Genomic DNA, 14,985 nt, shown 5'->3' with positions numbered 1-14,985 from the left:
CCTTGCTGGTTGGGGGCTGATGGGAACCAGAGGACAACAACATATGGGAGGCTTACAGCTTCTCCATCCCTGGGATAATAAGGTAAAGGGACCCCTGACCATTAGGTCCAGTCGTGACTGACTCTGGGGTTTGGCGCTCATCTCACTTTATTGGCCAAGGGAGCCGGCGTACAGCTTCCGGGTCATGTGGCCAGCATGACTAAATTGCTTCTGGCGAACCAAAGCAGTGCACGGAAATGCCGTTTACCTTCCTGCTGGAGTGGTACCTATTTATCTACTTGCACTTTGACGTGCATTCAAACTGCTAGGTTGGCAGGAGCAGGGACCAAGCAACTGAGCTCACCCCGTCATGGGGATTCAAACCGCCAACCTTCTGATCGGCAAGTGCTAGGCTCTGTGGTTTAACCCACAGCGCCACCCGCGTCGCCCTGGGATAAACCACTGTAAAACCCAATGGCTGTTGCTAAAATGCAATTATAGCATTTGCCGTTTTTTAATCTACTCTGTCTGTTGTGTCAAGCTTAAGAGACAAACCGGCTTCAAGTAGTCTAGCTTCTTTGTATCTAGAAATAAACACAAGTGGTTTTGTTATTGTTAATATAATAAAGAAGGAGAGAGAAATACTCTCATAAGAGTTTTTAAGGGGGGGCGGGAATAAACACCTTAGACAAAGCACAATAGCTCCTCTTTTGCTTTGTAATACTCTTAACCATGGAAGCCACCCCATGCGGCCGTGTGCAAACAATCATCCCTAAGAGCTCTTCTAATATTTCATCATGGGAATTGAACTGAACCACCGAGAACCTTTTGCACAAGTTTATTGAAGCTGTCAGAGGAAGCACAAACACTCCAGAGCAAAGTTTTCCACTTTCTTATGAAAAGCTTTGTTAGAAAGCTATGTATTTTAATTTTTGAGATTCTGAAAAGTCCAGAGAAAGCTAGGCAATAAATCTATCTCTCTGTTGTCTCTACCCTTTAATTCTGGCAGAGTGTCAGTTAAGAGAAAAAGAGAGAAGAAAGTTAGCATTTCTCCTGAAGAAGTTATTTCATTTGGAGCAGTGTTTAAAGAGAGACAGTGGTTCTGTACATACCATACATTTAAATCACATCCACCGCCATCCCCAAATCCTGAAAACTGTTAAGGGTGCTGAGATTGGGAATAGTAGCTCTGTGAGTGGTAAACTAAAGTTCCCAGGATCCCCAAGGTCTGTGAGCTTTGAATGTGTCATGTGTGCACAGCCAGTACAGCCAGTAATAATAGTGTTGTTGTTGTTGTTGTTGTTAATTAAGCTTTCCTTAAGGGAAACACCCCCCCCCCATATTATTGCTTGTTGAATAATTGCTTTGGTTCTGAAATCAGTTTATATTACCTGGATTGGGTTTTCCAGTCTGATACTGCCTTGAGCTGAAAAACCTGGAATGACAAATGTTAAAGGAGTAAAACTTTTCAGACTAATATAGGTAACCAAATTGTATGTCTGGGCGACATTACAAATGCATGCTTGCTTTCCCACTCCCTCTGTGAGAAGTGAAGCAACAGGGAACTAGGCAGAGGGCCTTCTCGGTAGTGGCACCTGCCCTGTGGAAAGCCCTCCCAACAGACGTCAAACAGATAAACAACTATTTGACTTTCTTAAGGGAAGTTTCTAATGGCTGACATTTTACTGTGTTTTTAATATTTTGTTGGGGGCTGTCCAGAGTGGCTGGGGCAAATAATAATAATAATAATAATAATAATAATAATAATAATACAACTTGGGCCCATTAATTTCAGTGGGTCAGCTCTGAATAAAAGTTATTTGGATACAACCCAATGCAATAAAATGGAGAAGACTTACTCTTGGATTATTGGGATAAGTTGTGTGCCAAGGTCCTCACAGTAAAACCATCTCTCAAAAAGGACATTGGTTGATTCTCCAACGTAGTATCTGACAAAAGGGTGGGGGAGGAATTGCATTAAGTGATTGTATCATATAAAATGGAAGGCTGTGTTATTTTACTCTCTAAATGTGTTTCAAAATATTATGCACTGGTAAAAACAAATAAACCTATGATGCTTTGATTTGAACTTATCTGCACTGGGTAGGATAATAAAATTCGGCACCACTGAGAATCTTGAAATCTGATTTCAGCTTAGATTGGAGTTAATTCAAATACATGGCAGCACATCCTTGTCATTAAGCACAGTATTGTGTGCACTGATGGGCAGAAGATCTCCAGGGTTTGAAACTGAGGACATTTCCAGCCCAACCTAGAGATAGCAGACCCTCTGTGCGCAAATATGTCCTGTCCCACTGATCTATGACTCTTTCCTCAATATGTTATTTACTACACATTGCATACTTGTTGGCATCCATCTGTCTAGAGAGACAATGCAGTGTGCCTCCAGGGGTGAAGTCAAATCGCTGCTTTATCAGCACTGAAGTGAGCTCCACGGGATGTGTAGGATGTTACAGGAGGGGTAGTACCTATGGGGGACACACACACGCATTGTGCTCCTTATGGGCTAGTTTGTCCCACTTTGGTCTCCATCCTACACTCAGATCTCACCTGTGACTCCTAGAAGCTGCCTGCATGCGACAGCGGCCACACCAGCTAAACCAGGTAAGGGTAGCTGATGGGTCTCAAACCCTCAGTGAGTTAGGGACTTCCCCCTGAATGTGAAGACAGGCTCTGTTGGATTGTGTGGCCAATGGAGGGTTCAGTGGTCAAGAAGGTGGGTTCTGCATGTGCTGTAGAAGGAAGTGAGGAGCAGATGGGGCTCATCAACCTGGAAAGGTGGCCCATCAAGGAGAAGGAATACTCTGATCCTAAACATTCACTGCCTTGTGGGATATGTTTGGGAAATGTTTGGGGAAATGCTAAGCAGTAAACCCTACACAAACCCAGAGTGGAGGCCCTAAGACAGTTGGATGGCGCCTTGTACGCCTCCTTCTGGTAACTCCAGCAGCCAAGCATATTGCTCTACTTTCCTTTGGACCACATCAGCGAGGCTTATCATCTTGGCAGCCCAGGACCTCCATACACACTGCCCAGGTTTGTGCCCCGGGGAGGTTACATATTGCATAAGTACTATATTTATACTACAGTATTTGTATGCCACTTTTTTTGAACCAAAATTGTTCTCAAAGTTGCTCAAGGTAATAGAGTCAGAGTTTTAAGAAGATTATATTTCACCTGAGTCCATCGGTTTCAGTCTTTAATCTTTTTCTCTCAATAACCAATCCCACAGTGTTTGCAAATCTCTGAGGAGAATGTGGTATCCTGGCTGGTAATAGGAACATCTGCCCAGAAAAAGAAAAGAAAGGAAGTGGAAACAGTTGCCATACTTCATGGCGGGAGTGGGGAACCTTAGGCTTGGGGGCCAAATCCTGCTCTATCTGGCCCTCAGAATTCTCCTCAGGCCATACACTGGCCTTGTTTCGCCCCCTGAATGTTTTCTGGCTGGAATGTGTCCTTGAACTCTGATAATACCTCTTGCTTGTCTGGATGGAAGATACAGAGGTTGTATCGGAGAAATGTTGGAGGGTATGCTATATGCATGATAAAGGGAGGACTCCAGGCGCACCCGGAGCTCATTCTGTTTGCTTACTTTTCTTTTCATGCAAACGTTCCTATAGCTAACCCTAACCCTATAACTGAAGAAGTAAGCCTCAAGTCAATGGAAAATGTGGCTTGTTTCTTCAGCAGAGAGAACTATGACAAATGTACCCTTGCTTTATGCACATATTTCCCCCACCCATTTTCCATTAACCATTTACAAGCCTATGTTTACCTCTCCTTCTTTAATGTAGATATCCTTGTGTTTTCCATTCTCTATTATCTTCAGGCACATATCTCCTTCCAGCTGGTAGAACAACTACAGTGTAGGAGAGGGAAAAACTTAATTTAAAGCATGCATATCACAATGCCATATGTACAGTCTGCAAGGGATTCATGTATATTGCAGGGCCCACACAATCAGTTTTGGGAACCTGTTTACGGTATTGAACTGTGGTTTTAAAATGAATGTTAGAATGATGTTGGATAGAAATTAAGTTGTTTTTAGCTGTAATATTATAAGGGAATATGAAAAATGGATTATTAACAGGTAAAAATTTAATGTCACAATATTTTAAGATTAAAGACTAGGATAAACAAAGAGGTGAAGGATTTGCTGAACTAACAAACTGAATTGGAATACAAAAAAGGGAGGCGCGAGGAGGTCCGGGAAACAAGCAAATGAAAGATAAGTAACGGAAAGATTGAGTTGTTTTTAACTACTTTTATTTTGTATTTTCCTTTTTTCTTTTTTCATTTTGTAATATTTTGAAAATCTTAATAAATATATTTTTTTAAAAAAATGAACTGTGGTTTTAAAAATTCAATATGATGGAAAATGCTGACATCTATTGGATACATGGGAAACTGCGAGCTATGAATGCTAAGACCAGGCAGAGGCAAACTCAGCCCTCCAGATGTTTTGGAACTATGATTCCCATCATCCCTGACCACTGGTCCTATTTGCTAGGAATGATGGGAGTTGTAGTCCCAAAACATCTAGAGGGCCAAGTTTGCCTATGCCTAGGCTAAGATGCTCGCTTTTAAAAAAATAGCTTAATGATAGTAGTACCCTACTCCTCTATCAGGACGCAGGTGGCGCTGTGGGTTAAACCACAGAGCCTGGGACTTGCCGATCAGAAGGTCGGCGGTTTGAATCCCCTAGATGGGGTGAGCTCCCGTTCCTCGGTCCCTGCTCCTGCTAACCTAACAGTTCAAAAGAACGTCAAAGTGCAAGTAGATAAATAGGTACCACTCCGGCGGGGAGGTAAACGGTGTTTCCGTGTGTGGCTCTGGTTCGCCAGAAGTGGCTTAGTCATGCTGGCCACAAGACCTGGAAGCTATACGCTGGCTCCCTCAGCCAATAAAGCGAGATGAGCACTGCAACCCCAGAGTCGGTCACAACTGGACCTTTACCTTTACCTTTTTACTCCTCTATCAGTCCCAGCCAGAGTAGCCAATGATCAAGCATGATGGAAGTAGTAGTCCAACAACATCTAGAGGGCATTGTGTCATAGATAGTGCAAGCCTACGTGAGGACATTGTACCCAAATCACTAAATGAAAGACTTCCCAATGTGTTACCTCTTCTCCTTCTTCAATATGATAATCCTTCCTTTGGTTTGGCCCACCAACAAACATTACATTGAGCTGATAGTGGTGCCTGCAGGGTAATAAAAAAACCAATTCTTAACATAAACCTATGATAAGTTAAGGCATAAAAGTATAAAAGAGTAAAGACTCTTCGAACCAGCATTTTTGTATGCAACCTTGCCTATTTGCACAATTTTGCATGGCTGGCTTCCCTGATATAAAGCATATCCGCATGCTATTTTCATTGACAGGTGCACTTTTATACAATTTACTTGGTCAACAAACAACACTGCAAAATTTGGAGAAGTTCAAATTTCAAAGGATGCTCGTGTATTGTTTCAAATAGTGTAAATTAGTGAGTTTCACTTCTACATGAGAAATGAATCAAATTTCTCCCACATTCCTGCTTTCTAACATTCAGAGAGGGAGCTTGCAAAAGAATGAAGCCAGTGGGAGCTGAGTTGTACTTTGAAGTTTTCACTATCCCTCTCCCCAAGCACTGTGATTGGATAGTGTTCAATGAGACTTTAGCTCTGGGTTGGGAGCTAGAGCTCTCAGTGAGCAAAGTACAAATTCCCAAACTGGCATCCACCTAATATGGTGTTTTGCAACACTGGGGGGGGGGGTAGGGATGGGGTGGGGCAGGCAGCCAAGCTTAGACAGAGTTCCAAGCTCCAAATGGGCTCAAATCACCCCCAATTTACTCAGAGCAAGTTGGAGTGGCCTCAATTCAATTCAGATTCAAGCTGAGTCTTCCTGAGTCTGTGGGATTCAGCTAAAGAAGAAGATGAAGAAGAAGAAGAAGAAGAAGAAGAAGAAGAAGAAGAAGAAGGAGGAGGAGGAGGAGGAGGAGGAGGAGGAGGAGGAGGAGGAGAAGGAGAAGAAGAGGAGGAGGAGGAGGAGGAGGAGTTTGGATTTGATATCCCGCTTTATCACTACCCGAGGGAGTCTCAAAGCGGCTAACATTCTCCTTTCCCTTCTCCCCCTCAACAAACAGTGGTTGCACAGCCCACCTCTGAGCTATCCTAAAATTGTTGTTGCACTTTGATTATTATATGTTATTCCCACCCTCTTGGTGCCTGGAAAACTCAAACATGTTTCCCAGTTATATGGCTTGCTTCTTCAAAACCTGGAGTTCTTCTCAAAACAGCCTTGGTCCAGTATATCTGAAGGAGCGTCTCCACCCCCATCGTTCTGCCCGGACACTGAGGTCCAGTGCTGAGGGCCTTCTGGTGGTTCCCTCACTGTGAGAGTGAAGCTACAGGGAACCAGGCAGAGGGCCTTCTCGGTAGTGGCACCCACCCTGTGGAATGCCCTCCCACAAGATGTCAAAGAGAAGAACACCTACCAGACTTTTAGAAGACATCTGAAGGCAGCCCTGTTTAGGGAAACTTTTAATGTTTGATGCATTACTGTATTTTAATATTTTGTTGGAAGCCACCCAGAGTGGCTGGGGAAGCCCAGCCAGATGGGCGGGGTATAAATAATAATAATAAATAATAATAATTATTATTATTCTGAACCTGTGTTTTATTTTAAGGTGTGAAAAATATTATTTGTGGAGTGTTGTACACTCTTACAACCTGCTGTCCACAGGCATACAACAAGTTTATTATCAGTGCATCTGTGATGCCACAAAGACTACAAAACATGTTTAGAATCAAGAATTATTGTGTACTTAATGTTGACAGCTATGGCTTTCAATCTGCAAAACAGCCTTTAGGTTTGATTGCTTCTGTTTCGGCCAGACACTGAAGACATTTGACAGACATATACAGTATTTCACTCAAGGACCATAGGGAGCTGCCTTGTACTGAATCAGACCACTCAGTACTGTCTACATTGACTGGAAATGGTCCTCCAGGGTTTCAGACAGAGGAATCTCCCAGTTTTACCTGAAGATGCCAGGGGCTGCACCTGGAACTCTTGGTATGCAAAGCATTGCTGCTCTACTGAGCCGTGACTCTCTTCTCCTCTTTAATTTGCATAAGAATTGAAAAATAACATTTTTGTTTTCAAAGAAACATAGAACAGCGAATTATAGAATCCTAGAATCTTCGAGTTGGAAGGGACCCCACAGGTCATCTAGTCCAACCCCCTGCAATACAGGAATCTCAGCTACAGCATCCATGACAGATGGCCATCCAACCTCTGATTAAAAACCTCCAAGAAAGGAGAATTCACCACTTCTCGTGGGAGTCTGTTCCACTGCCGAACAGCTCTTACTGTCAGAAGTTTTTCATCATGTTTAGTCAGAATCTCCTTTCTTGTAAGCCATTGCATTGAGTCCGACCCTCAAGAGAAGGAGAAAATTCTGCACATGTTCCATTAATAAAAAACCCACACACAAACCCATTAACTTACATGAGCTTATTGCATACTGGAGGCAAGAAGGCAGCTCTGTTTTCTTCTACCCATTTCTTTACGTTCACAAGCATCTTCTCCATGACTCTTGATAGCAAAGTGCGCCGGAGGAAGGAAATGGGTTTGCATAGCTCAATACATCATGCCAACTAAGTTTTGCACAACCCTCGTGAGCTGCTATACGTGGTTCTAAGCTACTTCGGAGCGGCAGTGTCTGCTCTGACTGTACCCCCCCCTTCTCAATAGAATGCCAAATCTCTCTGCGTTCAATCTTCCAAAGGTCTCTTTGTTGAAGAAAGGGTATCTCAGTAGCTTAGCCAATGATCAACTTGTGGAGGGATAAAGTACACAGCAAGCTGCTTCCTTTTCAAAAGCTTGCACAGTCATGGTAAAAGTGATGTGCCAGGTGTGTGTGTGTGTGTGTGTGTGTGTGTGTGTGTGTGTGTTTTCTGAAGGCTGCTCTGCAAACCGGTCCTGTTGAATCAGCCTGATAGTCCATTTGGCCCAACATTCTTTTCTCACAGTGGCCAACCTGATGCCTATGGAAGGCTCAACAGCAGAAGCCAAACTCAACAGCAGTTTCCCCACTTGTGATCCCCAGCAATTGGAATTCAGAGGCACACTGTCTCTGCCACTGGATGAAGAACATATGCATGTTGTATTGTATTTTTACAAATTTTTGTTGGGTGCCACCCAGTGGCTGGGGCAACCCAGTCATATTGGAGGGGGCATATTATTATTATTATTATTATTATTATTATTATTATTATTATTCACTGATAGCTTTTTATCACCCTCTTTGTCCTCTATAAAAAAATTCCTTCCAGTAGCACCTTAAAGACCAACTAAGTTAGTTCTTGGTATGAGCTTTCGTGTGCATGCACACTTCTTCAGATACACAGATACACAGATGCACACTTCTTCAGATACACTTTTTATTTTGACTATGGCAGACCAACACGGCTACCTATCTGTAACTTTGTCCTCTATGCGTGATATGTGAGATTGAGCATCTATCCTATGTGTAACATACAAATGCGACAACACAGATGACAATTTTCAAAGTGCCACAGCACTCCTGTTATTTTCCTCTCCCCCCCCCTTTTTTTCTTGATTCTCTGGAACTTTTACATTGTCAAGGGAGATTGAATGCATGCAAGTTGCAACGTTTCATCAGGCCTAATAAAGGTATGACCCGATTGTGGACTTTCGATTTATTATTTTTCTCAATACTCTCCTTTTCGGTATGTGTGAGGGAGCAGAATTAAAAACACAAAACATACAACCAATCCCCCTTAATATATAAGGGATGTGGGGAGAACACGGGTGAGAAAGAAACTCAAGGATCCAGCACCTTCTGGGTCCTTCATAACCTGATCAATTTCCATCCCACCTGGTTGCTGGAATAGCTCAGTCGGCAGAGCATGAGACTCTTAATCTGGGGGGGGGGGTTTGAGCCCCACGTTGGGCAAAAGATTTCTGCATTGCAGAGGGTTGGGCCAGTGTGGTGTACTGGTTAAGAGCGGCAGACTCGTAATCTGGTGAACCGGGTTCGCGTCTCCGCTCCTCCACATGCAGCTGCTGGGTGACCTTGGGCTTCTTTGAAGTCTCTCAGCCCCACTCACCTCACAGAGTGTTTGTTGTGGGGGAGGAAGGGAAAGGAGAATGCTAGCCGCTTTGAGACTCCTTCGGGTAGTGATAAAGCAGGATATCAAATCCAAACTCTTCTTCTTCCTCCTCTAGATGACCCTTGAGGTCCCTTCCAACTCTATGAATCATGATACGAACTATGGTAACTCTGTAGCTACTATATTTGTTTGCTTCCTGCCTATTGCATTTTCCTTTTGTGCCAGGGTCTTTCAGTTCTATAAGAATGAGAGTAGCAACTGTTTGGGTGGGCTTTTTTATTATTGATCTGAAAGCCACTCTTGACTTATTTTTATTGATCAGCAAGCCACTCTGTAAGCCTAAAGAGGAGCACAAAATGCTTTAAGTAAATAAAGAATTGATTCTGGTGACTCTGCTGATGCCACAGTCCAAGGCCTTGCCCTCATTTGCCTGCACTGATGGGATAATGAATGAATGACTGGACTGCCAGGCAAGCAGACTCAAATCAGTTCTAAAAGATACTATTAATTATGATCAATCAGGCTTTCTACCAAACAGACATATGACAACAAACACTAGAGTGGCTATTGGTTTAATTGAATATTTGGAATTAAGACCTAGCAAAAATAGCATTTATGCTAATATACGCCGAAAAGGCCTTTGATAGCCTATCTTGGTCCTTTCTGCAAAAAACTATGGAACTATCAGCTCATGGAGAAAAATTCTGTAGCGGTGTCAAAGCAATATATAATGCACAACAAGCCAGTTTAATAGTAAACACCACCAAGACCGATATAAAAATTGAGAAGGGCACCAGGCAGGGTTATCTGCTTTCACCCTTATTATTCATTTTAACTCTCGAAATTTTAAATTCAGAATTAAGAAATGAAGATGAAATAAAAGGGATTACACTAGGGGAAAATATATTTAAAATCAAGGTGTTTGAGGATGACATCATTTTAACGACTGAAGAACCAGAAACAAGTGTCCCTAAAGAAAATTCTAGAATTCACTGTGTTTCAGGATTTAAGATGAATATGACAAAGACAAAGTTAATGGTGAAAAACATGCAAGAGCAGGATCAAAAAGATCTACAGGAAAAGACAAAATTGCAAATTGTGAAAAAGGCAAAATATTTAGGTATAGAATTAACCATGAGAAATATCAATTTATTTGAAAATAATAAGGTTTGGAAAGAAACAAAAAAGGATTTTGAAACTTGGAGCAGATCAAAAGTACCAATAGGAGGAAGAGTTTCCATAATTAAAATGAATGTCTTCCCCAAAATGCTCCATCTCTTTCAAACAATTCCCATAATATCTAGAGAAACATGTTTTGAGGAGTGGAGGAAAGATGACAGCTAGCAGGGACTCAGCTATGCAGCTGCAAATGAAATGTTTTAAATATGTTGTATCGTGCAATAAATATACAAATTTAACACTAGATGGCGAGAGTGAGCTATGCCAAATTTGATGTATTTTCCAAAACTTATTTTTTAAAAGCATTTTCACAATGTTTTTAAAATGTGTGTAGATTCCACCCAGGGCTGGGAGCGCTATCCAGGTTTCTGCATTGCAGGGGGTTGGACTAGATGACTCTTGGGGTGCCTTCCAACTCTACAAACTCTGATCCTACTCCTAAAGTGTAAGCTCCCCCACCGGCAGGGAAAATTAGGGTTTCAGGGAAGGAGGTGCTGCTCTGAGGGGAAAGATCTGAGAAGGAAAAGACCTATTTCTTAGGAAAATAGGTATCCTCTCATGTCAGGGGGCCCTAGAATTGGGTGATTTGATCATTGGGGATAGAGATGACTGAGTATGAAAGCACCTTGTGAATTTATTCATCCATCTTTGAGATGAGAAGCAAAACTGGCATAGTGGATAACTTGCCATGTTTACTTTTGTCAAGCACTGCAAGGAAGGGAAATGAAATTATTTCGTCCTCTCTGTTTCAGCACTGGAATGCACATCTTGAAAGAGGAGCACACACACACACACACACACACACACAGAGAGAGAGAGAGAGAGAGAGAGAAAGAGAGAGAGAGAGAGACCCATCCTCAGGCTTTTTCTTTTCTTTTCTTTTCTTTTCTTTTCTTTTCTTTTCTTTGCTTTTCTTTGCTTTGCTTTGCATTGCATTGCTTTGCTTTGTTTTGCTTTGCTTTACATTGCTTTGAGTATATTTTTAATATTGAAATTGTACTAAATAGGACTAATTTAGCTAACTAGCCCTGGTGACCATCTAATGTTTATTGGATGGATTTCCCCCCTAAATTGATTTTGAATTTTGAATTTATTGTTATTCATGTTTTGTACTGTATTTTAGGCTGTTTTTGTTGCATCAATTGAGTGTTTTAGATTTGTTGTTAGCTGCCCTGAGCCTGGTTTTCTGAACTGGGAAGGGCAGGGTATAAATAAAAAAATTATTATTATTATTATTAAATGGAGTGAACATGCAGAATATTGCCCGCCCAAACTTAGAGTTTCTCCTCAAGATTGTTTCATAAAATGTATACACTGCCTGATTGCTAAAATACCTCAGAGCAGTTTGCAAAAGACAAAACAGTAAACTCAAGAAAAATTCACAACCTTGCTTTAAAACATACGTAAGTTAAAATACCAAAACAGTAAAATTATATCAACTTTCTAAGCATCTAAACAGGAATGAGAGGACTCCCTGGAAAAGACCCTGATGTTGGGAAAGATGGAGGGCACAAGGAGAAGGGGACGACAGAGAATGAGATGGTTGGATGGTGTTCTTGAAGCCACTAGCATGAGTTTGACCAAACTGCGGGAGGCAGTGGAGGACAGAAGTGCCTGGCGTGCTCTGGTCCATGGGGTCACGAAGAGTCGGACACGACTAAACGACTAAACAACAACAACAAACAGGAATATTTTTAAGCAGACTCCAGAAATGAGTGCAGCAAATAATAATACTGGAGGGATGGGGAACCTGTAGCCCTCCAGATGTGTTATACTCCTCCCATCATCCCTGAGCATTGCCTATGCTGGCTGGGACTAATGGGAGATGGAGACCAACTAAATCTCGAAAGTTACAGGTTTCCCATCTCTGCCTTTGGAAGCGCTTGTTCCTATGACTTGCCCGCTTTCTGCAGTTCAGGCAACAGGTGGCGCTGTGACCACGTGCCTGGGTGGGGAAACTCCCCAGGCAAAACACAGGGAGAAAGAAAGCAGTTTCTAAAAATAATAAGAGGCCTCTTGCCAAGCACTCACAATGTTTGTTCCTCAGAGTGAGAAACAATAGGCCTGCATTCCAGTGGTCAGGGGGAAACCAGAGCAATAAATGGAGGGATAGGATGGGTTTTGTGTGTGAGTGAGACCGATATCTTCCAAAGCCAAGTTTTTGGAAGCAAACTGATTGCTAGGGGTGCCATGTAAGATGACAAGAGACAGATGGAAAGTGTGTGATTGTGAATGGCATTTTTATTTTGCTTCTCTGTGAGCTGAGCATTCTTCAGCAGGCCTGTTAGAATTGGCCCTGGAAATGGAATCTCCACCTCTAGGGAACAGTGGGTCAGCCCTCAAACTTCCCCGCAATTTCATAATGTAAAGGATTTGATGGCTGTGTTCTGTGGCTATAACCCTTCCCGTGTGCTGGGAAAGTGTTTTAGGAGAATGTATTTTCCTGATAGCGATCAAGGAAGAAAATAATATGTGGCGCTTACTTTTTAAAAGTTTATAAATTGGCTTTTCACTTAAATCCAGCATGGATTCTTATTCTTCAATTGTGTTGCGCTGGAAAGAGTGAAGGCAGGGCTGTCTTAAGCATATGTGGCACCGGGTGCAAAGATCCGCCCAGTGCTCCCTCCCCTAGGTTACGCAGTCCCCGGTGCGCAGGAGGGCGGAACCAGGTGGCTGCCTCAGCGTCTTGCTGGCTCGGTCCCCCCCAAACCTGTGGCGTAGAGCCGCCCACAGCAGAAGAGCCTGTTCTTCCTCGGACTCAACTCTTGGGCCCCCGACTCAGCCTGACACCCCTGAGAGTCTGGCGCCCGGGTGTCCTGCACCCCTAGCGCCTATGGGTAAGATGGCCCTGAGTGAAGGCCTGACAGACTGGATGCTATCCACATAGTGTTCATAAAGAGATTTGAGATCGGCTTGGAATAAGTGCAAACTAAGCCTGCCTTGCAGTATCCACAGAGTCACTGGAATAAATTCTTTATTTACTTAAAGCAATTTACACTACTCTTTAGGCTTGCAGATGGGCTTACAGATCAATAATAAAATAAACCACCCATCCACATAGCATTGCACACCGATGGCATGTAGTGGATTCACACAAGGGGGGGGAGAGGTAGAGAGTAGACCCCATCCAACAATGTGCTGGGCACATGTGTAACTGCACACCAGTTACACATTCTGCCACTACTGCATGCACATCCTATTGTTCTCTGCAGACGAGTGTGAACTGCAATCCATATGTCAGTCATCTTCATTGCAGACGAGGTGTGGTGGGCGTCCTCCTGGGCATACAATGTTATCCTTGTTTCTTGAAAAATCTGTAATGCTGAGTTCATAGGGATTTTTGCTTCCAAGGCAGGGAATGCAGGGTTGCAGCCTTTAAAATGTCCATTTTGCAGATTAAGGAACTGAGGCTTTAATCTTTCAACAACGTTAAAAGTGATTCTTACTCCAGTCAGATTAGTCACTGCACCAGAGAAAATGACGATTGCAACTCAAAAGTCTCTAATCTGTCCTTGGTGTGAATAGTAGCTACAGAATATCACAATGGGAGAGAAGAGGCTCAAAAAGTAATATAAGTTTTGTGTGTGAAAGAGAGCGCATCATTTTTCTAAATTCACCAGCTAGTGAAATACAAAAATCAAGTTTTGCACCAGTTGCTGATGCCCTCGGGAGATAAAGGCAGGTGGGCATCGGGAAGGTAAACAAGAGAAGAAAATCAAGCTCTTGTGTGAAGTCTTTTGGATTCATCGAACCCTTTGAAGAGAGGTGAAGGGAATCCATATAAACACAACATCGATTCCAATCAGCTACAGAGCAGCATAAGAATTTCCACGCAAAAGGTTTGTTAAAAAATGAAGGTTTTAAAAGGTGCTGAAAAGACAACAGTGGCAACGCCTGTCTGATATATGCAAAAGGAGGGACTTTCAGTGGGTAGATCCCTCCACACTAAAAGCCTGATTCCTATATCATATGGAATAAACCTCCAGATGAGATTGTATCTGATGAGATTTTTCATCCTGTGAACTGCCCTGAGACCTACGGGTATAGGGTGGTATACAAATTTACTTAACAATAATAATAATAACACTTGCAAGATGCCTTCTCATAAGAGCACAGTGACTGGTTGGGTATAGAAGAGGTGCTATGATGTTTCAGGTATCCTGGTCCCAAACTATTTAGGGCTTTGTTCACAGTTATCAGCACTTTGAACTTAGCCTATTAGGTAGTTGGCAGCCAGTGCACCTGAGGCAGAAAATTCCACAAGCATTTCTCCCTGGAAGTAAAGATACAGTAACAATAAATTAAATATTTGCAGCATTTCAGTCAGGCAGAATCCGCTGACTGATTTTTTTCTCCAGGGAGAAATCCCAGCACACTTAAAACTCAAAAATGGAATGTGTACTATGAGTACTTTAGAAGAATAGGGAATAATAATAATAATAATAATAATAATAATAATAATAATAATATCTTTTATTATTTATACCCCAGCCACTCTGGGTGGCTTCTAGCATAGTAAAAGCACAGCACAGCAAAACGTCAAACATTAAAAACTTTCTGATACTGGACTGCCTTCAAGTGTCTTCTAAAGGTTTGAATTGTGCTCAGAAATGTACTGGGAGTAAAGGTAGACCTTTTAGAAATGGTGACAAATGTGATTGATTGATTGATTGGTTGATTGA

General features: G+C 42.4%; 1 protein-coding gene across 6 annotated transcripts in view; it reads right to left on the bottom strand.

Moving 5' to 3' along the window:
- The window catches only part of HAAO (3-hydroxyanthranilate 3,4-dioxygenase), a 90,363-nt gene extending 82,593 nt beyond the window's left edge, over positions 1 to 7,770 (bottom strand). The window contains exons 1-6 of one of the 6 annotated variants that reach the window (XM_082217920.1): positions 7,497 to 7,769; positions 5,124 to 5,202; positions 3,776 to 3,859; positions 3,178 to 3,284; positions 1,839 to 1,928; positions 1,371 to 1,414 (exon numbers count right to left, since the gene is read on the bottom strand). In XM_082217920.1, the coding sequence (XP_082074046.1) occupies positions 1,371 to 1,414; positions 1,839 to 1,928; positions 3,178 to 3,284; positions 3,776 to 3,859; positions 5,124 to 5,202; positions 7,497 to 7,579 (487 nt within the window). In that variant the 5' untranslated portion in view covers positions 7,580 to 7,769. Of the gene's footprint in view, positions 1 to 1,370; positions 1,415 to 1,838; positions 1,929 to 3,177; positions 3,285 to 3,775; positions 3,860 to 5,123; positions 5,203 to 7,496 lie in introns of all 6 variants that reach the window. The other 5 variants (XM_082217921.1, XM_082217919.1, XM_082217923.1 and 2 more) reach the window with 5 other exon arrangements.
- Between the last annotated feature and the right edge of the window lie 7,215 nt (positions 7,771 to 14,985).

This window comes from Podarcis vaucheri (genome assembly GCF_965113315.1).
Source record: "Podarcis vaucheri genome assembly, chromosome: 3".
NCBI lineage: Eukaryota > Metazoa > Chordata > Lepidosauria > Squamata > Lacertidae > Podarcis > Podarcis vaucheri.
The sequence above is the reverse complement of the archived record's forward strand: the minus strand, read 5'-3'. Positions and strand labels throughout refer to the sequence as shown.